The 24,369-nt window shown below is 40.3% G+C and overlaps 1 protein-coding gene and 1 long non-coding RNA gene across 4 annotated transcripts in view; one reads left to right on the top strand and one right to left on the bottom strand.

Annotated features, from left to right (window-relative positions):
* Nucleotides 1-15,407, top strand: part of ZFR (zinc finger RNA binding protein) — a 49,123-nt gene extending 33,716 nt beyond the window's left edge. For 2 of the 3 annotated variants that reach the window (XM_038170358.2, XM_038170357.2), the window contains exons 16-20: nt 7,241-7,338; nt 8,159-8,254; nt 12,097-12,208; nt 12,314-12,411; nt 12,991-15,407. In XM_038170358.2, the coding sequence (XP_038026286.1) occupies nt 7,241-7,338; nt 8,159-8,254; nt 12,097-12,208; nt 12,314-12,411; nt 12,991-13,170 (584 nt within the window). In that variant the 3' untranslated portion in view covers nt 13,171-15,407. Of the gene's footprint in view, nt 1-7,240; nt 7,339-8,158; nt 8,255-12,096; nt 12,209-12,313; nt 12,412-12,990 lie in introns of those variants that run through there. The other variant, XR_005261611.2, reaches the window with a different exon arrangement.
* A 1,111-nt stretch (nt 15,408-16,518) lies between these two features.
* On the bottom strand, nt 16,519-23,656 carry LOC110351308 (uncharacterized). The gene is made up of 3 exons (XR_005261960.2): nt 22,148-23,656; nt 20,802-20,910; nt 16,519-20,573 (listed from the first exon to the last, which is right to left on the bottom strand). It is a non-coding gene; the product is annotated as an uncharacterized lncRNA (long non-coding RNA).
* Between the last annotated feature and the right edge of the window lie 713 nt (nt 23,657-24,369).

The following is a 24,369-nucleotide window of genomic DNA, read 5'->3' as shown; positions in this document are numbered from 1 at the left end:
ATTTCAAATGCCTACAATCAATCCCTTAACTTATGTCCCCCAAAGGAAACAAACCTGTATTTTTGTCTGACCCACACTTGAGTTAAAATGATCGTTGTGAGTTTATTCACTGCCGAATGCAGTACTGCCTCTAGGCAAGCCAAATCAAGTTAGTTTTCTCTTCAAGACACTGAGCAGAATAAAATGGATGTGCAGTAAAGTTCACTCTTGAAACGAGAGAAAATAGAAGACTGAATTGCAAATTATTGCAGCAAAGAAAGCCCTATTATGAAGACTGCTGGTTATTTGCTGCAGAGTTAACAGTATGTGTTTGTGTTTTTTTTTCTTACTGCAGCTTCTCATGCTCTGTGTCTTACAATGGTTTAAAGTTTTCATTTTTTTTAGCTCGCTTGGGAAGCTAGTTCAGGTGATAAGGAAGGCTTTACCGGAAGAACCAGTTTGAATAAAGATGAGACTGAGATTTGCACTTGGAGTAGAATCGTGTTTGATGTGTAATAATCCCATTACAAGATAAAAGGAAAAAAAAAAAAAAAGAAAAAATACAGTGTGAAATAAAATTGTTAACTGCATAGCTACTGTTCCTTACAGTGTTGTGCATTTGACAGTTTCCCAAATCTGATACATTCAAAGTGCTCTAACCCCTGCTGTGGAATATTTCCTTCAGCAAACAAAGTGTACATATTTATAAACACATGTGTGTGCGCGTGTTTTTTTCCATCCTTAGCTAACAGCCCCGGTCCAAAGCCTTCTAGCAGAGGGACTTGATTCCTGTCAGGGGTTGCTGCCAAGACATCGGAAGGATTTTTGACCAAGGTTTTCTAAAGCTCAGTGTCACACCTGCCATACATTATAAAGGAGGGGGTTTGGATGCATAGTCCTAGCATCTCCTGTTACTTTGTGTTTGGCTTTTTTTTTCTTTTCGTCTTTGTCTCTCAGAGTTCAGCAGTGTTCACACTAGTTTTGAAATAGTTGACTGGGTAATATGTGTTTCACGTAATAAAACTTACCAAAATTGATATACCTGTTAACTTTTAATGAAGAAGTAGTGTGGACACGGCATGTTTAACTGAAGATTAACCCCTTATATTTAGGCTAGTAATAAATATGTAGGGTGAGAATTCATGCTTGTGTTTTGTAAATTAATTCAGTTTTGTGATTTAGCTTTAGGGTGGTAGGTTAGGAGTCTGAATTTAGTTGAATAGTCTTTAAGGGGTTAATCCTAAAATGTGAAACATGCAAAAATCCACAGATTAAATATTACAAGAGTTCCTTTTTTTTTTTTTTAAGTCAGTATATTCTTAGTTCAATAAGTGCCTTGGCAACTTCTGACTTTCACAGTCTTTTTAAGTTTCAAGGGTATTCATATGATTTCTATTATTAGAGGGACACTGTAGATTGACATTTCCAGCACTAAGTGCAGTTCTGTGTGCTTACAGTGTAATAGTTACTAATAAAATTATTTTCCAAATTTAAAAAAATATATATTTTTCCAAAATTATTTTCCAAGTTTTTGGAGAGCTGGAATTCAAGTAATCAGAGTTTAAAATTACATAGTGAATTATTGTGCTATAAATTTGTGGTGTTACCTATTTGCGTATTATGCAAGACCAATGAGCTGAGGCCAACTGTATGAAATTCAACAAGGCCAAGTGCCGGGTCCTGCACCTGGGGCACAGTAACCCCAAGCAGAGCTACAGGCTGGGAGATGAGTGGTTGGAAAGCTGCCAGGCAGAGAAGGACCTGGGAGTATTGGTGGACAGTCGGCTGAATATGAGCCAGCAGTGTGCTCAGGTGGCCAAGACGGCCAACAGCATCCTGCCTTGTAACAGAAACAGTGTGACCAGCAGGGCTAGGGAGGTGATCGTCCCCCTGTATTCGGCTCTGGTGAGGCCGCACCTCGAGTACTGTGTTCAGTTTTGGGCCCCTCACTACAAGAAGGACATGGAGGTGCTCGAGAGAGTCCAGAGAAGGGTGACCAAGCTGGTGAGGGGTCTGGAGAACAAGTCCTACGAGGAGCGGTTGAGGGAGCTGGGCTTGTTCAGCCTGGAGAAGAGCAGGCTCAGGGGCAACATTATTGCTCTCTACAGGTACCTTAAAGGAGGCTGTAGAGAGGTGGGGGTTGGTCTGTTCTCCCATGTGCCTGGTGACAGGATGAAGGGGAATGGGATAAAGTTGCGCCAGGGGAGATTTAGGTTGGATATTAGGAAGAACTTCTTTACGGAAAGGGTTGTTAGGCATTGGAATGGGCTGCCCAGGGAAGTGGTGGAGTCACCATCCCTGGAGGTCTGTAAAAGAAGTTCAGATGTAGAGCTTAGGGATATGGTTTAGTGGAGGACTGGTTAGTGTTAGGTCAGAGGTTGGACTCGGTGATCTTGGAGATCTTTTCCAACCTAGACGATTCTGTGATTGGTTTTATAAGAATGTAAATAATTGACTCTTTAGGCTACTAGAACAAACAAACCCATATTTTGTTTTAAGCTTATCAAGTTTATTAGCTTCTCTTTTCCTGCTGTGGGTTTTCTCTGGGTGTACCCCTTGTCTCTAATATCTAAGTCATACCTATTTCTTCTGTTATCTTACCTGAAACCTTTCTTGTGTAGGTTTGGGTTGGTTCACAGAATCACAGAATTGAAGAGGTCAAAAAGGACCTTGAAAGATCATCGGGTCCAATCCCCCTGCCAAAGCAGGTTCCTCAGGGCAAGCTAGGTAGGCGTCCAGATGGGCCTTGAATATCTCCAGTGAAGGAGACTCCACAACCTCCCTGGGCAGCCTGTCCCAGTGCTCTGTCACCCTCACCCTGAAGAAGTTCTTTCACATGTTGGTGTGGAACTTTGTGTGCTCCATCTTGTGGCCATTACTTCTTGTCCTATCCCTGCAAGCCACTGAAAAGAATTTGGCCAAATCCGTCTGTCACCCACACCTCAGATATTTATACACATTGATGAGATCCCCTCTCAGTCTTCTTTTCTCCAGGCTGAACAGACCCAGGTCTCTCAGCCTTTCCTCATAAGGAAGATGCTCCAGGCCCTGTATCATCTTTGTGGCCCTCTGCTGGACTCCTTCCAGGAGATCCTTGTCTTTCTTGTACCAGGGAGCCCAGAACTGGACGCTATTCCAGGTGAGGCCTGACCAGGGCAGAGTAGAGGGGGAGGATCACCTCCATTGATCGTGGCCAGCAGGTCCTGTTATTGCACTCCAGGATCCCATTAGCCCTCTTGGCTACAAGGGCACAGTGCTGGCTCATGGTCAACCTGTCATCCACCAGGTCCTTCTCCTCAGAGCTCCTCTCCAGCAGGTCATCCCCCAGCCTGTACTGATACATGTGGTTGTTCCTTCCCAGGTGCAGGACTCTACACTTGCTCTTGTTAAACCTCATTTGGTTTCTTCCTGCCCATCTCTCCAGCCAGTCCAGGTCTCGCTGAATGGCAGCACAGCCTTCTGGCGTGTCAGCCACTCCTCCCAGCTTTGTGTCATCAGTGTACTTGCTGAGGGTGGACACTATTCCCTCATCAAGGTCATCAATGAAAATGTTGAACTAAACTGGACCCAGCACCGACCCCTGGGGAACACCGCCAGTCGCAGGCCTCCAGCTGGACTCTGCTCCTCCGGACACCACCCTCTGAGCTCAGACAGTCAGCCAGTTCTCAACCCACCTTACTGTCCACTCCTCTATCCCACACTTTCTCAGGTTTGCTATCAGGATATCATGGGAGACAGTATCAAAAGCCTTGCTAAAGTCAAGGTAGATGACGTCCACTGCTCTCCCCCTACTTACCCAGCTGGTGATGCCATCATAGAAGGCAATGAGGTTGGTTGAGCACGACTTCCCGTGGTGAATCCATGCTGACTACTCATAACAATCTTCTCTTCCAATTGCTTGGAGATGGCCTCCAGAACAAGCTGCTCCAATACCTTTCCAGGGACAGAGGTGAGACTGACTGGCCTGTGGTTTCTTGGATCCTGCTTCTTGAAGACCAGCATGACATTGGCTATCCTTCAGTCTTCAGGCACCTCACCCGTTCTCCAGGACCTTTCAAAGATGATAGCAGTTCGGCGTTCACCTCTGCCAACTCCTTTAGCACATGTGGATGCATCCCATTGGGACCCATAGATTTTTGTGGGTTGAGCCCACACAGACGCTCCTGAACCACTCTGCAGTCAACAAGGCGGGAACCCTCCACTTCCCACACTTTCTCCTCCCTCCAGGGTCGAAGAGTCCCGGGGGGGAGTCCTTGAAGCAAAGACTGAAGCAAAGAAAGCATTCAGGATCTCTGCCTTCTCAGCATCTTCCTTTACCAGGACACCCTCCTCATTCAGCAAGGGACCCACATTATCCCTAGTCTTCCTTTTACTGTTTACATACTTAAAAAAAAAAAAACTTCTTGTTATCTTTTATGTCTTTTGCAAGCCTCATCTCTAGGTGGGCTTTCCTTGTCGCATCCCTGCAGGCCCTGACAACCCTTCTGTACTCCTCCCAAGAGGACAGGCCCTTTTTCCACATTTCATAGACCTTCCTCTTCCTTTTGATCTTATAAATGAGCTCCTTGCTCATCCACACAGGTTTCCTGTCCCCCTTCCCCAATTTCCTACTCTTAGGGATGCATCAATCTTGAGCTTGGAAGAAGTGCTGTTTAAATGTTGCTCAGCTCTCACAAGCACCCTTGCCTTCTAGCAACCTAGCCCATGAGATACTCCCAGGCAAGTCCCAGAAGAGGTCGAAGTTGGCTCTCCGAAAGTCCAGGGTTGCAATCCTGCTTTTTGCCTTACTTGTTCCACCAAGTTCCATCTGGAACTCCACCATCTCATGGTCGCTTCATCCCAAGCTGCCCCCGACCTTCACATCCCTAGCAAGCCCATCCCTGTTGGTAAGGACAAGGTCCAGGAGCAACCCCTGCTTCATTGGCTTCTCCACCACCTGCGTCAGAAAATCATCTTCAACGCATTGTAGGAACCGTTTGGACTGCTCGTGCCTGGCCGAGTTGCTTACCCAACAGATGTCTGGAAAATTGAAGTCCCCCAGGAGAACCAATGCCCATGATCATGAGGCTACTACCAGCTGCTCGTAGAAAGCCTCATCAACCTCCTCCTCCTGATCTGGTGACGTATAGTACACCCCCACAACAGTATTCCCCATACCATCCCACATCTTAATTCTTACCCACAAGCTCTCCACTTGTCCTTCACCCTCCCCCAGCTGGAGCTGGGTACACTCTAATTGCTGCCTCACACCCCTTCACTTCCCCAGCCTGTCTTTCATAACAAGGCCGTAGCCCTCTATGACAGGATTCTACTCATGCAAGCTGTCCCACCATGTCTCTGTGATTGCAACGAGATCGTGACCCTGCAACTGAAAACAGATCTCCTGCTCATCTTGTTTATTTCCCATGCTCCGCGCATTCCTATACAGGCACTTTAGGGAAGCAGCAGGCACAGTGACCCCTGGAGGGATGCAAGAAGAAGAAAATTCTGGATGGAGTATTGGGATCATTACCTTCTCTGAGGAGCACTCAGACAATCCTATGGGACAACTCAGAGGTTTTTCCCTCCTATCTTCAACAGTGAGAGCAGTGACTTCACCCAGCCCTTCTCTGTCACTTTTAGCTCCCCTCTCTTATTGTTTCTTTGGGTTTTGTTCCTTTTTTTTTGTTTGTTTGGACTTTTTTGATTTTGTTTTAAATGAAACAGTTTAAATGTCTTCATTTGCTCTGTAAAGGCTTTGTTAGTTTCTTATTTCCACTTCAACCTATGGTCCATAAGTTGATTATCTGTGAGAGAAGATAACCTTGTTTTTCTCAGCTTGGTTCTTAGTCCTTCTCATCTTAACCCTATGCAGAGCAATAAGAATATCATATAAAAATGCCTAAATCTCAATGTAGTATCTTAGTTTAAATTCAGTTATTGGAAACTTAGAGCACCATGCTCGTTTACATTTTTTTTTTGCTCTGCGTAGTAAAGTATCCTACTGTTCATTATATATTTGTCTATAAGTATGTGGCAGCTTCAGGGCTGTCTCTGCAGCATACCTAGAATTTTCTCTATGTTGGCCTGTTTTATAAGTCTCCCTCTTTCTGTGTTATTAATTCAATTCTCTGACTTACCTAAGGTTATATCTTGCTGCAGTAAACCATATAGTTTCACACAGTCAGTTCCTGTGAAACGAGTGCCATTGAGAGAGGGCTTTTTGTTTCCTCTTACCTGGTATATTACCAGTCATGCTACCTTTTTTGTTATTGTTACTAGTCACAATAACCATTTTTATAAATAATAAAATAAAAACATTAAATGTATCTTATGCTTATAATTTTAAGCAACCTGAATATACCATTTCAGACTGTTCAGTGTGGTTCCTGTTGTTGATTAAACCAATTCCAAAATGGCCTTATGGTCTACTCTATTTAGGTGACAAAGCAGTCAGCTTAGTAACTTAATTTAAGTCCTTTTCTGAATATTTAATACACAAGATCTACATTTTCGTTCAGACATTCTGCTTTTGTTTTTTAAACTATTCCTTGCTTTTCTTTTTTCCTGCTGAATCTTAATTAAAGCAGTCCCCTTTCAGATCTTTCTTTACATCTGAAGGTATATTGGAGCATATGTATTATGGGTTGAGGAATTTGAGTAAGAGAAGTTAGGTACTAGAAGGTAGTGGAACTCTGTAATATTGAAGAGCATTTCAGATTCCTTCAATTAGCTTTTAAAGCAAAAATCATTTCATACCAAGGTTAAGATATAATAAAAATAACATCACTACTAAACGTCTGGTGCTTCTGAGATGTTATACTTCTTTTGAGGACTAGGTCCCAAATAACAGATGACAGTTAAAACATACAAGAAACTGAGATTAAATGTTACTACTTGGTTAAAGTGGATTTTTGTGTTCTGTCTGTCTTGTGTTCTCTGTGCTGGCGCACTGTGTCCAACCATCCTTCCTTCAGTATTTAATTTTAGGGGATACGTATTTTTCCAGTGATAGCTTAAATAAAGAAGTGCTAAGCATTGCGTAATCTGCAATGCATTTGAAAATAAACTGAGAGCTAAATGAAGTTTATTATGCTCTTAATCTTTATGCTGGGTTGCCCTAATCCTAATTGAATACCTTTTATGGAACATTTACACGTGTTGTTCAAGGGTTTAAACTTCAAATGGCATGTGTGACATTGAAGCTACTTTAAGGAAGTGTCTTGCTCACCTGGTCAAACACCCATTCCTCACTGCATTTTGCCAATTCAATCCATTTTAGATGTAACCTCGGGTATGGTGAAAGACCCAGCGGACGTCTTGGACAGGCAAAAATGCCTTGACGCTCTGGCTGCTCTACGCCACGCTAAGTGGTTCCAGGTTCGGAACATCATTTTACTTTCTTCTTGTAGCCTTATGAGAGATTAGTTCAGTTGCGATATAAATGTTTAATTGTGTGAAAACACTCAGCGTTGTTCATGCTAATAATACTTACTATTTTTCTGGTCCCTAAATTTAAATGTAGAAAGTTGAGTATGGAGGAACTGCTTTATGCAGTTATTGCTCATTTGACATGATTTTTTTTTCTGGTCATTGAGAAGGCGATGTTGAAAGTTTGACTTGCTTGGGGTGATCATATGTTGTATATTTGTTATATATTCCATAAGGCTGCAGAGTAACTTTGCTTTAAATAATGGAATATGTGTTTAAAGCTTTGTGTTTAGATTTAAGACTTTTTTTCCTATTTTTTTAAGTGCATTAAGTGTAGGGAATGAAAGGTGAGAAGCAACTGTTTGGTTTAGTGACTTTGCATTCTGGCAAAGGCACAATAAAGAAACCAAACAGATTCCCTTGACCTTTCAGTCTCTATACCTACTTCTTAGGCATTTACTTTATCCTTTTTATTTCTAATATAGAAAGATACTGTATTTATTGTTACAAGTGAACATAGGTCAAAGTGTACAGGGGATCAAGAAATGTTATTCTTGTATAACCTGTGCACTTTGACTTTTACAAGCTTAAATTACTAACCCTGTATAAAATACTGCTGTAAATGGCAGCTCATGGAATAAACTTGTAGAATGATTTGTTTCAATCTTGTATCTGAGCTTCCATTGAACAGTGGTGTTTTAGTCTTTCAACAAGGCCTATTTGCTGTAGGTGCTGGCATTGATTAATTTGATTTTGTATCGCTCTCAAGGCTAGAGCTAATGGTCTGCAGTCCTGTGTGATTATCATACGTATTCTTCGTGACCTCTGTCAGCGTGTTCCAACTTGGTCTGATTTTCCAAGCTGGGTGAGTAATACGGTTCCTGAATGAGTCTTTTCAATGCACATGGTGCTACAAGTAGGGCACTGGAAAGTGTTACTGCAGTTAAGTGTAGAAGTAGTATGGTTTTTGTGCTTGTATTTACAGGGAATATAGAGGGTGCCTCTAAAAACATAATTTTCTGAAGTTTAGTTATTTGGAGCTGGAATTTTTCCAAAGGAGTTGCTGTAAAGTGACCTGTAAAGGTCACTTTACAGAACAAATCACAGTAATTCCTGTGATTGTTAATATGACCGTTCTCCAAGATGAAATACCACAGCACTAGTCAGTGGATGTGTCAAAATTAGCATCTTTAATCATTGTCACTTCAAAAAAGATCTCTAGGTTGAAACCATTTACTTCTGATAATTCCTGCAGCTGAGCATTCTTGTAGCATTGCTTTTGCATTGGTTATTTTAAAAGATGCCCTACAGGAGTGTAATTTGCTCTCCAGTCTGTGGACCAGCCAAAATTAGTCTGAAAGAAAATTTCAGAAATGTGTGTAGGTAAACTGACTGTTTTGTTTCACAAACCAAATCGTGTTGCATTGTTCTGCTTCCCAGTATAAACTTTTCAGTTTTGACAAGAAGATCACTAACATTGTCAAGACAGTTTCAGTGGTTGATACTCTTTGAATGAGAAATGTGTTAGACTTTCGGACAATTCTATTAAATTCTGATAGTGATGATTTTTTTCTGGAAAAATATAGAAAAAGTTACATACGTTTTTTTAGTGTGAATAGTAATATATAGATACCGTGCCAGTTTCTGTGCTACATGTCTGAAAGGTACACTGTATAAATACAGCATACAAAAGCTAGAAAATTATGTAACTGTCCTCTTAATTATCACTGTGATGCTGAGTTAACAAAGAATAAAATCTGGTGTGCCTGCAGGAAAGCACCCTTACAGCTGTTGCAACACACATGAAGGTGAAAAACAAGGAATGTTGTTTCTTCTTTGTCACGTTGTCTGTTCTAAGGCACATCTAAAAGGAAGAGAAGTGTGTGTGAAGTCTAGCTGCATCTTAATTCTCTACAAGAGTGTTCCCTGGTTTACTGAATTGATTTTTGACAATGATGATATGCATTGTCAAAATGTCAGTGATGTGGACCAGCACTGAAGTCTGTGTAGTCAGTAATTTTTCTGGCCTACTGGCAAAGTCTTACTGACAAAGCAGTTACAGAATGAAAAATTGTGATTTTAAATACCTGTAATTTATGCTGGTCACAGGTAGAATTTCACAGATTGAAGAAACATACGTATTTTTCTGAATACAGAACTTGTTCTGACCTGTATGCTAGAAGCCTGTTACAAGTCAAGGAGCTTTTCAAAAAGAACCTAAGTGTTTCTAATAATAGAAAGTCTTAGGAAGCTTAAACACAGACATTCATAGCACCATCCTTATTTACCTAAAAATAAAAACTAAATTGGAAGAATTTTGTCAACTTCCTACATGTTAGAAGGAATGACTATTCAGGACTTACAGGTACCTTAAAGGAGGTTATAGCAAGGTGGGGGTTGGTCTGTTCTCCCACGTGCCTAGTGACAGGATGAGAGGGAATGGGCTAAAGTTGGGCCAGAGGAGGTTTAGGTTGGATGTTAGGAAGAACTTCTTTACGGAAACGGTTGTTAGGCATTGGAATGGGCTGCCCAGGGAAGTGGTGGAGTCACCATCCCTGGAAGTCTTTAAAAGACGTTTAGATGTAGAGCTTAGGGATATGGTTTAGTGGGGACTGTTTGTGTTAGGTCAGAGGTTGGACTGGGTGATCTTGGAGGTCTCTTCCAACCTAGATGATTCTGTAATTCTGTGATTTTCCAGACTTGAAATCCAGGACCATACATGTACATGAACACTAGGGCATTGTCCTCAGGTGTTTGGTTGCAAAACAAGTGAATAAATGCAAAAACTTGTTTTGTTTTTTAAATTTACTGATGTGTTTTGCTTCATATCTGAAAACAGCTAAGTTACTGTGGCTAGTACTCCAAAGCTTGGTCCTCAGTGATCCAGTGGAACTATGGAAATGCCTCACACAGAAACTGAAATTTATTAAACAGAGCTAAAATGGAAAGGAATGAGCACCCTTAATGAAGAATTGTAATCAACACTGACTGTAATTAGTTGCACGTGTCAGAATGTGCATTTACTCTTACAAAGTGAAAATAAAAGGCAGCGTTTGAAAAAGTGTAAATTCAGAGGAAGGGAAAAAAAGACATTGTTTGAAAATGAGCCTTGCAAATGAAGTGGTATTGAAACATCTGTTCAGTGCTGAAAAAGCTAAGGAAAGCTACTCCTTGCCATTGCAAATCTTTTTAACAGTTTTCTGAAAAAATACATAAAATAGGCCTATAATAAAAAGAAGCAATGGAAATAATCACTGAGGGGAAAAAAAAAAGAGAGAGAATTTAAAATATACTTTTTAAAACGATCATTTAAACAATTTCTGATGTGTAAATTTTTGAAAATCTGTTGATCAATAAGATTTTTTTAAAATTGTTTAACATCTGAGTTAGTGTTAGCTTATGTCCAGAAAAAAATTGCTGTGAACTTCAGTTTTGTTAAACCAAGGAAGTAGTAGCGATTTAGATTAACCTTCAAAAGACACTTATATTTTTGATGATTTGAGTTTTTGTGTTCTTATAGGAAAAAAAATAATTTTTGTCATACTCTGTTACTGTCATTAGATACACTGTGTGCTGTTTATTCATCTGGCTGCCAGGTTTAGATAACCCATCATTTTTCAAGCATTCTAAAAAAGTTGTTGGACAGATTGGCTACCTGTCATACAGTATGTTATCTGTATAAATTTCTAAAAGACTTTTGGGCAATCTCTGATGAGAAGAGGCATGTCCACATTGGTACTCAATGTTAATCTTGCCCCAGCTTTCTTCTATTCATTCTATGCATTTTTTTCTATTTTAACTGAAATTGTTTTATGATGTGTAATGTTCTTCAAAATTTCTACATCAAAAGTTGTTGAGTGAACCTAATGAGGTTTCACAAGTCCAGGTGCAAGGTGCTGCACCTGGGTCAGGGCAATCCCAGACAAGAGTACAGACTGGGAGAAGAACCCACTGAGAGCAGCCCTACAGAGAAGGACTTGGGGGCTCTGGTGAACAAAAAGCTCGACACGAGCCAGCAGTGTGTGCCTGCAGCCCAGAAGGCCAACTGCGTCCTGGGCAGCAGCAACAGAGGGGTGGGCAGCAGGTGGAGGGAGGGGATTGTGCCCATCTGCTCTGCCCTGGTGAGGCCCCACCCGGAGTGGTGCATCCTGGCCTGGGGCCCCCAGCACAAGAAGGATGTGGGGCTGTTAGAGCGGGTCCAGAGGAAGGCCACAAAGATGCTCAGAGGGCTGGAGCACCTCTCCTGTGAAGAAAGATTGAGAGAGCTGGGGGTGTTCAACCTAAAGAAGAGAAGGCTCCAGAGTGACCTTATTGCAGCTTTTCAGTATTTAAAAGGTGCTTACAAAAAAGATAATGACTTTTTGCTCAGTCAGATAATGACAGAACAAAGAGAATGGTTTTAAATTTAAAGATGGGAGATTAAATTAGAGGTCTGGAGGAAATTCTTCACTATAGGGAGGTGAAGCACTGGAACAGGTTGCCCAGAGAGGTTGTGGATGCCCCATCCCTGGAAGTGTTCAAGGTGAGGTTGGACAAGGCCCTGAGCAACCTAATCTAGTGGGCACCCTGCCCATGGCAGGGTGGTAGCAGCTAAATGATTCTTCCAAAGCAAGCCATTTTATGAAAAATTCCGTATAGAACAAGAGTAGCAGCTTTTTTTCTGTTTCGATCAGTCTTCTTCATTAGCCGGTTTTCTTATTGTTACAGGCTATGGAGTTGCTTGTAGAAAAAGCAATCAGCAGTGCTACCGGACCACAGAGTCCTGGGGATGCACTTAGAAGAGTTTTTGAGTGTATATCTTCAGGAATCATCCTTAAAGGCAAGTTGAATTCGATCAATGTACTTAATGCTGAAGTAATATAAAATAAGTAGTCATGGTCACAATAAGGTAGAGATGTGCTACTAACAAGCCTAACCATTATAGGTGGTCCTGGCCTTCTGGATCCTTGCGAAAGAGACCCTGTTGATACACTTGCTGTAATGACAGATCAGCAACGAGAAGATATTACTTCAAGTGCACAGGTAAGGGAAAGTATGTGTAACATTACTAAAATTGAAGGCATCTGTTGTTTGTTTTTGAATGAGGCTATGTGTACATGAATTTTCCTTTCTTATAAGAACATAGTCCAGTTTTTTTAGATGATGATCCTGAAGCTAAGCAATGAAAATGTCACAGGATAGGATGCAGTATTGTGTTTTGCACTAAAATAGCTGTGACCAGTTTGAAGCACTGCTTTCTATATATGACCATAAGGATGCTCTGTCTACAGCAGTATTCTATTAGATTTAAAATGATGTTGGAACTTAAGATTGTATAAATAAATTTGTTTAAATTTTAATATTTATCCATTTATGGTAATGACCAGTCACACAGCTGAATAGCTCACTGACTATGTTGAAATTGAGATGCTGGATTTTGTACAGAGGCAACAAATGTGACACACATATATTAATCACTTTGTTGACATTGTGGGAAGGAAAAGGATGGATAGTGAGAGCTAAGGATGACATTATCTTACACAGTTTCTTCATTGTTTGACAAAGTACTCAAAATTGACATTTTTTTCTAACTGAAATGTCTTCTTTCTTTCCCTTTCGTAGTTTGCATTGAGACTCCTTGCATTCCGTCAGATACACAAAGTTTTAGGAATGGATCCATTACCACAGATGAATCAACGCTTCAACATCCATAACAATCGTAAAAGGAGAAGGGACAGTGATGGGGTTGATGGATTTGAAGCAGAGGGAAAAAAAGACAAAAAAGATTATGATAACTTTTAAAAAAAGTTTGTCATTTTATTCTAGGATTGAAGGTGATAAAAAGTCCATTTGTTGCCTTGCTTTTACTTCATTCATAATAATGTCTGTTTAAAACATCCAAAACTAACTTGGGGATTAGATTTGGAAGAGAACAACCTAGCTCTTCTTTGAGATTCTGAACATGGTAATGGATGTGCCATATCAGACAAATTATGGATGGAAAGACTACAAATGGAAACTCTGTCCTTGGAAAAAAAAAAATAGTTTGAGGTTTTTACTTTCATTGCATTTTCTTTAAATGTGTTGCTAACTTTAGTAACTTTTCTTCTTTTTTTGTCCTTTTTTTAATTAAGAAGTGTGTTGTCTTACCTTGACTGTATTTAATGCAGCGTTTGTGCTTCTGTTGCTGTGTGTATTTTGACATTTTATTTAGAAGTTTTTTTGTTTGCCCTTGACACTAGTTGTATAAGTTACTTTGTGTTAGATAGTATAAACTGTTCCCCTCCCAATTAATATTTCACAGAACTTTTCTTTTTTTTGTAAAGTGAGACTGCAGGATTATGGTTTTTTTTCCTAAATGTGAAGGGGTTACAACACAATTATCCTGCCATTTGAGTGCTCAGAATTAAATGTTTTTGCCAATCTTGTGGCATTTGTCTTCTTAGTGTGATATAACGGTGTAATTAAGACAAATTTGTGTTAATCTAATCAAGTTTGCCGTTAGTTGTGCATTAGCAGTATAAAAGCTAATATATACAGTATGGTCTTGCAACAGTTTTAAAGCAGCTGCATAATTGATCAAAGTTTTGCATGACGTTTTTGTTTTTAATAGAAGGGCTTTTAAAACTATAATTTTAGATTAAATGCGTAGTTCTTCTTATGATTGACTTTGTGACATAGCAAGGCCAAAAAATAACTTTCTGAATTTCTTTTCTCAACGTATAAGCAGAAACGGGCATTTCCCATTTGGACAAAGTTTGTCGTTCTTTTCAAACAACTTTGTCAATATGATATTAATGCCTCTCAGCCCTTAACAAATAAATGTTTGTCATATCAGTGCCTGTGAGGTTATTCCTTATAGCTATTCCTGTATAAAACTTCTGTGATTTTTTTTCGATATTCAAATTTTAAAAGTGAAGTATTATAAGTGAAGGTTATCAAAGAAAAAACCCAGAAAATTATTTGATGTGGCCATAGTGTATGCTTATGTCTCTTTCAAAAAGCTAAATATAGCAGTGGTGTAAGTAAAGTTACATCATACTGTTGATGTATGCTCTGGTACACAGGTGTGATTTGTTGTCACAGCACTACAGTGGAATACTCGAATAAAAACTAAAATTTATTAAATGACTTAAATTCATTATACACTGGAAACTGAAGTTTCAATTACTCTGTTCAATGTGTATTACGCTTTGTTGCAAACCCATAAAACACACAGATAACATAGACTAACATTCCGGTATCTAATCACTGGCTGTATGAGAGTGTCAGGCATCACAACTATCATTTGTTATTTCTGATAGTTTATTAAAAAAACCCGTTTGTTCCAGTTTGTGGTTGATTTTATCTTTGACCTTTTTAAATAAAATAAGTTTTGGAGTAGGGGGATACTTTTGTTTTGCAACACCCACTGCTAACAGCATGGGTCTATGGAATGCAAATAAAATATTTTAGAAAATAGAAGTGGTCTTAAAGAAAAATGTTAATACAGTGTTCTTCAAGTATCAGAGTGCAATTTTAAAAGAAGTGAGTATTAGTGGTAAGCAAATAAAGAGAAAACATTCTCATTGTAAGTAAGATTTCTTAAATAATTTCAATATCAGAAATACAATAATTAGCATGTGCTTTAAAATTCCTGTAAAAAAATAAAAAAGATTACACTAGTTTCTGTTGTCCCGCCTTGAGGCGTAACTTCCAAGTGTGTGCTTGTTCTTAGTCTTTTTTCTTTTTTTTTTTTTTAAGAGGGGGATATCTTGCTGCCATAGTGTCTAGTTAGCCATTACTATTTATTTTTGAAAGCTACAGGTGCTATTCGTGTGGCTAGTTCAACTCCATACCAAAGTTTCTTTCCTCATAAAGCTAAAACTTGTCTATTCAGGCATGGGACCCTAACTTTAGGATTAAAAAGGTCAAAGATGTTATTTTGGTTTTCCTGTATTTTTGTTCTGCTGGCTTTTATCTCTTAACCAGTTTCTGGATCTTTCAAAATATTGTATACTTAAAGTGATTCCACATTAAATACAAAGCTGTGACCATGATTTTTGCGCTGTGTGGTGAAGAGTTAATTTCGGTTTCTTCCTTTTTTTCCTGCCCATTTTAATGGGCTGTTTTCACTAGGTAACTACTGGCTCTGGAAAAACTAAGAATGGAAAAACAACATTTTAAAACATACAGAGATAGTTTTGACTTTTAAGTACATTGTGTGCTTAGGGAGACAAAATTTCCATTCTTTTTCTTTCTTTTCTCTGAAGTCTGTAAGCTGAAGAGTTTTCTAGCCAGAAAGGCTACAAATCAAATTTCTTCTGATAGATTATTTTGTAAATCTTCTCAAGAGTTTTTCATTATTTTTTATTCAGTGTGGTATTTCTCAGACCTTTTCAAATGAAACAGGTAACAAATCTTTTGGGGATGGGGACGAAATCCAAGGATTGTCATCTGTAGTATAGTGTTACCACAAAGGTTCTCAACCAAATAAAAAACAGGCTTAATTCTGTAAGTATCTGTTAATTTTGTACCCATTTTGTATCATTTTCTCATTTGGATTTATGAAAATTGCAATTGTACATATATGTTCATAGTACTGTTTCCAGTTGTTCATTGGACTGCTTTCTGATGTTTACCTTCTGCATTTTAAGAAATGCTACCCTAATAATACTTGGCAAGTGTAAAGCTCCTAACGGTAGTGTGCATCATTTTTCATAGCTATCAGATTGGCAGCAGGGGATTTTTGTCCTACACAGTGCATACTTTCCCACTTAATGTTGCCTTAACATACCAGCATTAGAAATGGTCATCTAATTAATACAATTGTTTTCTTAAACTGTTTTGCAAATCTATGTCTATTAATATTCTGAAGCTAGTGAAAGACAGTTTCAATTTAGAGGCTCAGCATAGCTTAATTATATTCAAATACATTCTACATCAATCCTATTTCAAATTGATGTCCTAAAATCCAAAGACACATAGAAGGTATCAAGAAATAGCTATTAATTTTTGAAGTTTCCTACATTTGAAAATGTGAAGTTTGCAGAATGGAACAGCTGACAAAGATAAAATAAATCATTTATTCTACAGCAGAAGGTTACTTCATCATTAAAAAGGAGATTAAAAGTCTTGTTTCTACATGAATCATAAACATTGCTCCTTACATAAGCCTTTTTTCTTTCCTCTTCTGCACTGTGTCATGTTTACATCGATTGTATGCATACGATTAGGAAGCTCTCCAGAATATGAGATACCTTTGTCACAGATTTAACTGCAGGCATATGTTTAGATTTATCAGTAATTTGCTGGTTGTGCAAGTTAACGGTTTGCTATTAGGACAGGAAGCTGAGCTGTATTGCTGACAATGCAAGTCAGAACATTATGAGAGAGGTTAAGATGCCTCAACACAAGGGTTCAGTGCCATTTTATGTGCTCCTAAGGTATGTGGTGCTGCAAAAGGGGACAGGTTTTGCAGAAGTCTGACTGTATCAGCCAGCCCTGTATGTATATTTCAGTATGTGACATATAAAATGGCATTGTTTAGCTATGTATTGTACCATGTATTCATTTCCATGATAGAAAAGTGTTGGTATTTTTACCTTCTTAGAGTTTGTGCCAGTGTGGTCCAGAGCATTGCCAGTATAGTCACATGAAACAGCTACAGCAAGGCTGGATAATGATGGAGAAAGCACTGGCATTAGCAGTGTTGTGTGCTTGTCACAGAAGGAGGGGAAGCTCAAATGCCTGTGATAATTAAATACCATGCCGATTTGTCCCAGTAATGATGGTCGGTTTTCTAAGCATCTGTTCTGTGATTTACTTCTGTCCAAGGTTTTAAAAATACATAGGAATCATGGTCTACAGCTTCCTCACGAGGGGAGCGGAGGGACAGGCGCTGAGCTCTGCTCTCTGGGGACAGCGACAGGACCCGAGGGAACGGCATGGAGCTGGGACAGGGGAGGGTCAGGCTGGGGGTTAGGGAAAGGTTCTGCACTCAGAGGGTGTTCGGGCACTGGGACAGGCTGCCCAGGGAAATAATCATAGCATCAAGCCTGCTGGAGTTCAAGAACCATTTGGACAAGGCTCTCAGATGCATGGACTGATTTTTGGGTGGTCCTGTGTGCAGCCAGGAGCTGGGCTTGGTGATCTTTGTGGGTTCCTTCCAACCTGGGATATTCTGTGATTCTATGAATCATTGACTTGACATTTTTCTCTTCCAAGCTATTTTAGTAACTTTTTTAAACATACAATGGCTAACTTGGTTGGATTGTGTTCTTACTGCTTGAATGGAGTAAGAAAGTTGTTATGCCAGCACAAGAGAGACTAATTGTTTCTAATCATTTACAAAAAACATTTATCACCCATATAAATATTTAACCTGTACAAATGTGAACGTGAATTTTCCTGTTTCTTATATTGAGCAATCAGCTTTCTGTGGCCACATCTCAAGAATGTCACCCAACAGTCTTTTTCCAGTCCCAAATATATTGTTTCTGATAATGTAGCTTATTTCAAGTTCATTATGATTTTGGCGCCCTTTTGCAGAAACAAGGATGTACACATTTAAGCAGGAAAAAGAAGTAGGATTTTAATGAATTATGAGAAGAAAGGGGAAAGAAACTGAGTAAACCAGTATCAGAACAGAACTTGTTAAATGGGTCTAATTGAATACATTAAATGAGGAAGGCTTTTTGCTGGAGAACTACCAATGAAATCTAAATGCAAAATTGAAGAAAAGTGATGTCAAGTACTAAAACAGATTACTACAAATATAAATAGTGCAGCAACATGAAGGCTCTGTCTCATGCAGAGAGAAGGGCCAGTGCAGTATGTAATTTGCCACCCATGCCAACTACTGCAGTGCTCTACTAAAGCATCAAAGACAAAAAGTGCCAGGTTATTGAGAAGGTTGAGACTGAAATGGTTTAAGCTGGTCACCGTTCATGTGCTGGGGGGGAAATGAAAGGGAAGATGAAGAGAGGGGGCTGAGCTTCCGTATGCATGTGTCTTACTTAGCAGGCAAAGCTGTACGTCTGGCATTCATGCCTTGTTCTGCTGCGTTTGAACAAAGGGAGAGTCCGCGATCAGTGCTTAAAAAAAAAATAAAAATAAAATAAAATCGGAAGTCAAGATGCTGCACAGCCAAAAAAATTGCATTTTTATGCAGGAGGAAATCAACCGCCTCAGCTAGGCAGATGCTTGAAACGTGTCCGTGTGCTCAGAACAGCAGAGAGCGCTCTTGTCATTAGCAGCAGCTGCCCTCTGGAAGGGGACGTTTAATTCTCACATCGCTGCGACAAGCACGAGGCAAAAACTGTGATCTTTCAGCTACTCCGGTATTCCTCTCTATTGAGAAGGGTGCACTTAAAAAAAAAAAAAAAAAAAAAGAGAGAGGGAGAGAAAGAAAAAAAGGCCAAAATACACCCTCGATACATCAAAGTTGCCATGGCAGCAAAATCCAATGTAAAATCACTGCTAGTGCGTAAGAGGAGATCAGTGGTTAGAAGCCCAGGCAGGACTACCTCATGAATAAATTAGAAGCAAATACTTTCTGGGGTAAGGAAATGAAGCATTTCAGCAAGTAGGTTTGGGAGAAGAGCGATTCAATTTGTCCAGAGTCACTTTGGAGCTGCAAAGAAGAAATGAGCTCTAGAAGTTTTCCCAGGTAAATAGAGATTCACATTGAGAAAGAGGCTACAGATGAAGACTTGAGAAAATGTGCATCAGAAGAATCCATCTTGCAAGTCACTGGGAACAGGAAGAGAGGCATTTTAGATGTAATTCCTGTACGAGGAGACAGCGTATTTCTGCATTCTTGCAGCCATTTCTCAAGAAATGTCTTGCAGCTGTGTTTGTTGTCTGCCTCTTGTGCTGTCAGGGGTGAATTCAGGATAATGGATTCGGGATAAGCATTCCTCATGTGGCAGTGGTAAATCATAAACCAGCATTCTGGATGCCTCAACTAATGTTCCCGGCATGCTGTCCAGTATATCCAAAAGCGTAAGATGTGCCAGTTTACAAGCTGCACAACTGATTCAGAACTCATATGACAAGAGCAGCCAGAGCAGAAGTGTTTCCTAAAGAGCAGCAAAGCAAAATCAGAGAAAGCAAACCTGAATGCCATGGGCTTGGAACAAAGCCCTCACGAGAAACTTCCATACACCCTCTCTGCTCTTTTATGTGCTCTCCCTGAGGAATAGTCCCTCTACAAATATCACCCATGCATTAGGGAAAAAAAAAAAAAAAAAAAAAAAAAAAAAAAAAAAAAAGATTTAAAGTAACTAAAGTAACTAATTTCCCTGGCAAAACATTCTGGAAGTGCAGGCGAGTGCTGGATTCCCCAAGACAAACAGCCAGATTTCCAAATACCCATCTGACATCCAAGTGTGCCAAACCCAGTGCAGGCATCACCACTGCCATGGTTTAAGTCTAGAAAATTTGGTCAAGAAACTTTCCACATGAAAAGTAGAACTGAAAAACCACAGTAATTCCGGAGAAAAATGTTCTAGCAAATGGAAGACAGTTGCTAACATGGAAGAATATATGGTGTTAGCAGATTTCTTTTACCAGATCTGCTTCTGTTGCAATGGTTTGCTCCTTCAACAACTCATTTTCCTAGCAGTATACCTTACTTAGATGAAGGTCATTTTGGAGACAAGGACAAAAATGGGAAGCTAGATTCAGTCCTTAGACTCATATTTGTATATTACCATCAGTTTCTGCTAAAAGACACATAGCTTTCCTTAATGGGTGAGTTTATGCCTGTTTCTTAAATTATCCATGTTGGAATTTTTAGTTACAGCAACTATATGGGAACTGGGGATGACAGCAGGAGTGCTGGGCTGGATGGCTTCTGTCAATACCCAAGATACGCGATTACTGTGAGTCACACACGCATTTTTCATTGGGAAATCAAATCCAAGAGTATGTCAAGGGCTTAGCAGGCAAATTAAAACAAACACATGTTTTGCTTCAGTCATGCATTACATACAATTTTTACTGATAAAGTAGAAAACCGAAGAGACAGGACATTGTTAGCACAAGCTTCAACTCTGTGTCTGCTTTACAAAGAGAAGAAGCTCCTGTCTCGAGCAAACACTGAATATTTCTCCCTACTGGTGCGCTGGAACCTGCCTGTCCTGTCCTGTCTGACTCAGATGCCGGACGGTTCTCTCTGACTTCTCCCAGAGCGAGACCACTCATAGCCAGCAGGAAGAGTCCTGCAAGGAACAGCTATTGAGCTAGATGGACCACATTCTCACCTGGTGATGGATAGCTAGAAATCTTCCCCAGGAAATTTCTGTCCACATTGTATTTGGAGAAGTTACTTGGGCAGAAAGAACCTGGGCTGCCTGGTAACTCCAGCAAGGACTCCTGGGCAGCTTTTTCCATCACCCATCTCAGGGACTGACATCCAGACTGGGAGCTGAATGTTTCTCTTTCCTTACCTGGGGTTCATTCCAAGGCAGAAGAACAGACTCAGGCTCTTTGATGCCAGTAGAACTGTATCTACACTTATTTTCTTGTTTTATAACAATCCTTTGCAGATCCCTTTGCCTGCAGGTTGAGAAAAAAAAACGATGTTGGGAGGTGAGCCCTGATGTAACTGCCTCACATCCAGTCCTGGCATAGGCTTGCTCCTGAGGCATAGCTAGAGAGAATAAGTCTACAACTTGATATAATTTGGATTCAGAGCCTTTGGAGAATAAAACAAAGAGGTATACCACACAACAAAGATGACTCAGCGTGCACAAGTAATTGTGTTTGCTTTCAGGAGAGCTAAAAAAAGGTGGAGAACTTCCCTAGCTCCTGTGGTTTTTGTTTCTGATGCATGTGCTTCCTTGGGTGATTAGAGATATTAGTTACTTCCTCTTCTCCCACTTAAAGCTAAGAAAAGGAGGTGGTTCTGCTAATAGAAGTGAAGTACTTTGTTCCCTCAATTTTCACAGCTCTCATAGCAATATTTTGGTTTCTATTCTCAAGTTTAAAACATGAAATTCCCAAGTACGTCTGTATGACTCCAGTAAACACTCTGCTTCAGGGTGTGTTCTCAGCAGTGAACGCCTCCATCCTAATCTTCATTATGTTGTTTTTAATAATGTCTTGCATTAATGTTTTGGCAGATGAACCCCAAATGGCACGTGAACCCTCCTGGTAATTGGTGGGATGCTCTCATGGCATCTCTCTACTGCCTTTTAATACCTGGCTTGACACTTGACCAGGGCTTAAAAAATCTCAGTTTCTTCAGTGGGCTCAGGAAGGCCCTTGTAAAGCAAAAACATTTAGTAATTAGGGGATGGAACATTTAGTAATTAGGGGATGGATGCAAAATTGTAATGGCCTGCATCACTAGGGCTGAAGGAACTGCTGTTTGCCATCTGAGTAATGACAAATGGCCACATGGGACCTCCCAGACAGTTTCACTTCAGAAGTTAAAATGGATCTATTCAGCCACCTTCAGAGAGGAACCAGGCACATCCTGCCCCAGAGCTGAGTCAGAGAATGGTGCTGGAGTCGTAGCAGGAGGGCTCTGCCGGGGAAAGCTGCTACGGAGCTGCTTTGCCTTTACTGGGGGATTTTTTTTTTTCATGGTCTGCAATATTGTCACCTCTCAGACATGCACACACAACCCTCCCTAGAGAAATTAGGTTCTCCCAACAATGAATAGAAAATGTTACTGAAAAATGTAAGTACACAATGCAGCCTGTGGAGAAAGCGAGTGCAAAAGAAGGAAAACACAAAAGATTAATATAGGAGGACAGCATTACACAATCTCTGACCATATACTCAGTACCTGAGAGTAAAAACGAGCTCCAAGCTCCAAATGGTACCTTGAAGTTCACTATGAAGGTGCCAGACTGTGAAGGAAGAAATCTGAACCGAGTTTGGGAACCAACTCCCAGAGGACATCTGAGAGCACCTGCAGACGGAAGTGTCAATCTGACAGTAAAGCCATTGCTTTATAATCTTCTTTCATCTGCTTCTTACTTTGATAGAACTCTCTCAATTTATATAAAGCTAAGACTTTTAATATGAAATTGTCTTAACCTGTGTAGAGCAGAGACAGCTGCTGGTTGTTTATGGGCAGACAGATTCGCTGACCTTTACCCACAGGACATGGCAGTACATTTCTCATTTCTATTTTTTTTTTTCTTCTGGTAATTTCCAGTAATCTGATATCCAGTTTAGGATTAAGTCTTCCACATTTCTTGCACACTGTTTTCAGCTACTTTAATGTGGTCTCATACCTTTTAATATAATAAGCTACGAGTTATTTAATTGAGCAATGCAAATAGGGAGTATCAGACTCACTGTGGCTGATCTCTGGATATTCAGGGTAAATCCAACACTTTTGGGATACCTCCTACCTCTAAGGCATGCATGGCCATCTGTGATGCTCTGGGGAGTATCAGCCCAATTATACTCTAGAAATATCCAGATTTCACACCTAAGGACAACTTTTCTTGTAATGCTCAGACAGGAGTAAAACAAGAAAAGTCCTGCAATTCTATCTGGGTAGCTTTTCTGGGAAAAAAAAAAAAAAAAAATAGGAGCTTTGTCATTGCGAGTTTCTCCTTCCAGCTGCAACTTCAAAATCTTTACCTGTGTCACCACTGGAAGTGCATTTTCTGGAAGCAGCCTCTGGATCCAGCCCTGGTGAGGGCTCCAAGGGGCAGCACAGCCACAGAGTCCTGTCAGTGATTTCCCACCCTGTGCCTTTGCAGATCTACAGTAGGGCAAAGCATCCCTCTGTTTTCTTCAAAATAAGGAAGTAGGAAGGGTCAGATGTAGTCATTCAAGCGTGCTCAGCGCTCAGGAATGGATTTTACTGCTCACTATGTTAAACCTGCCTAACCTAGAAAGTCTGTGGGTAACAGGGAGGAGAACTGTATCTCCATGAATGTAGATGAAGAGTGGGTCCCAAGCTGGGCTGCTCTCTGAATCTCCTTCCTTGGAGTCCTGAAGAATGACGGCAAGGCATTTCTGCCATCACAAACAATTCAATTAATAGATCTTTGACTTGACTCCAGATCCGATTTGGCAGGAGACAAACATTCGGATCCTTCCCAAGAGAGGACATGTCTCCCAGCAGAAGTGTTGCCACAACACCAGTTTTAAACACCCAGAGGCTACTAACTCAGGCTGCGGGTGGGCTTGGCTTGAAGATCAGCAGAGAGGCTGAAATGTGGCATAAAGCCGTATTCGGTGATCTTCGCCAACTGCACTCCAGCCAGTGCCTGGGATAATGCCTTATGCAGGCTGTGTGGGACCCACAGAGCCAACAGAACCCTGACAAGGAGGGAGAAAAAGAAAACAGAAGATACGATTTGTTGTAGCTCAGAAGATCTCTGAAAGTGAGCTGATAGGAAAGCTGCAGGCAGCTCCTTTGTGGGCCCCCTCCATCAGCTGCTCCACCGATCCCTGGGCACAGCTGGGAATTCGGCCCAAGGAATTACTCAAATTCATGGCATGTAAGTTTTTTAAACAAAGTAATCCCTGTCCATGGGAAGAGCGGAGCTGGTCTGTGAGTTTCCCTCCTGCGGACGGCTTTGTAGAGGTAAATACTGCAATTATACTTTTAGAAAGAATGCAAAATATCAGGAGCAGGTTTAAAAAAAAAAAAAAGGATAAAATGAAGGCAATGAAATACCAGATGTCCTTCAACCCCTGTGCACAAGATAGAATTTGACTCTTTACAAAGTTTTACTCTCCCACATTTGCATTATTGTCATTGACATGCATCCAAATTTGAATTAATTTAAATGACAGCATTTGATATGCTCACTTTTATCTTGAAATGGACTGAAAGTTGGTGGAAGCATGGAAATAGACTTGGAATTTGGGTGTTACATGAGATGACAGACAGCAAGAATACACCACCCCAGGAACCAGCTTTGATTTTTGTGAACACTCCTCATGTATCTTGCAGATTTTGAGAGAAAAAGGGAGAAGACAGCGCACAGAGGTCCTCAGGGGGAGGTGAAAGGGAATGGAGCCCCTGGTGCCCTGTAGTTT

The sequence above is a fragment of the Anas platyrhynchos genome, chromosome Z (genome assembly GCF_047663525.1).
Source record: "Anas platyrhynchos isolate ZD024472 breed Pekin duck chromosome Z, IASCAAS_PekinDuck_T2T, whole genome shotgun sequence".
Classification (NCBI taxonomy): domain Eukaryota; kingdom Metazoa; phylum Chordata; class Aves; order Anseriformes; family Anatidae; genus Anas; species Anas platyrhynchos.
This window is presented reverse-complemented; position numbering and strand designations above follow the sequence as displayed.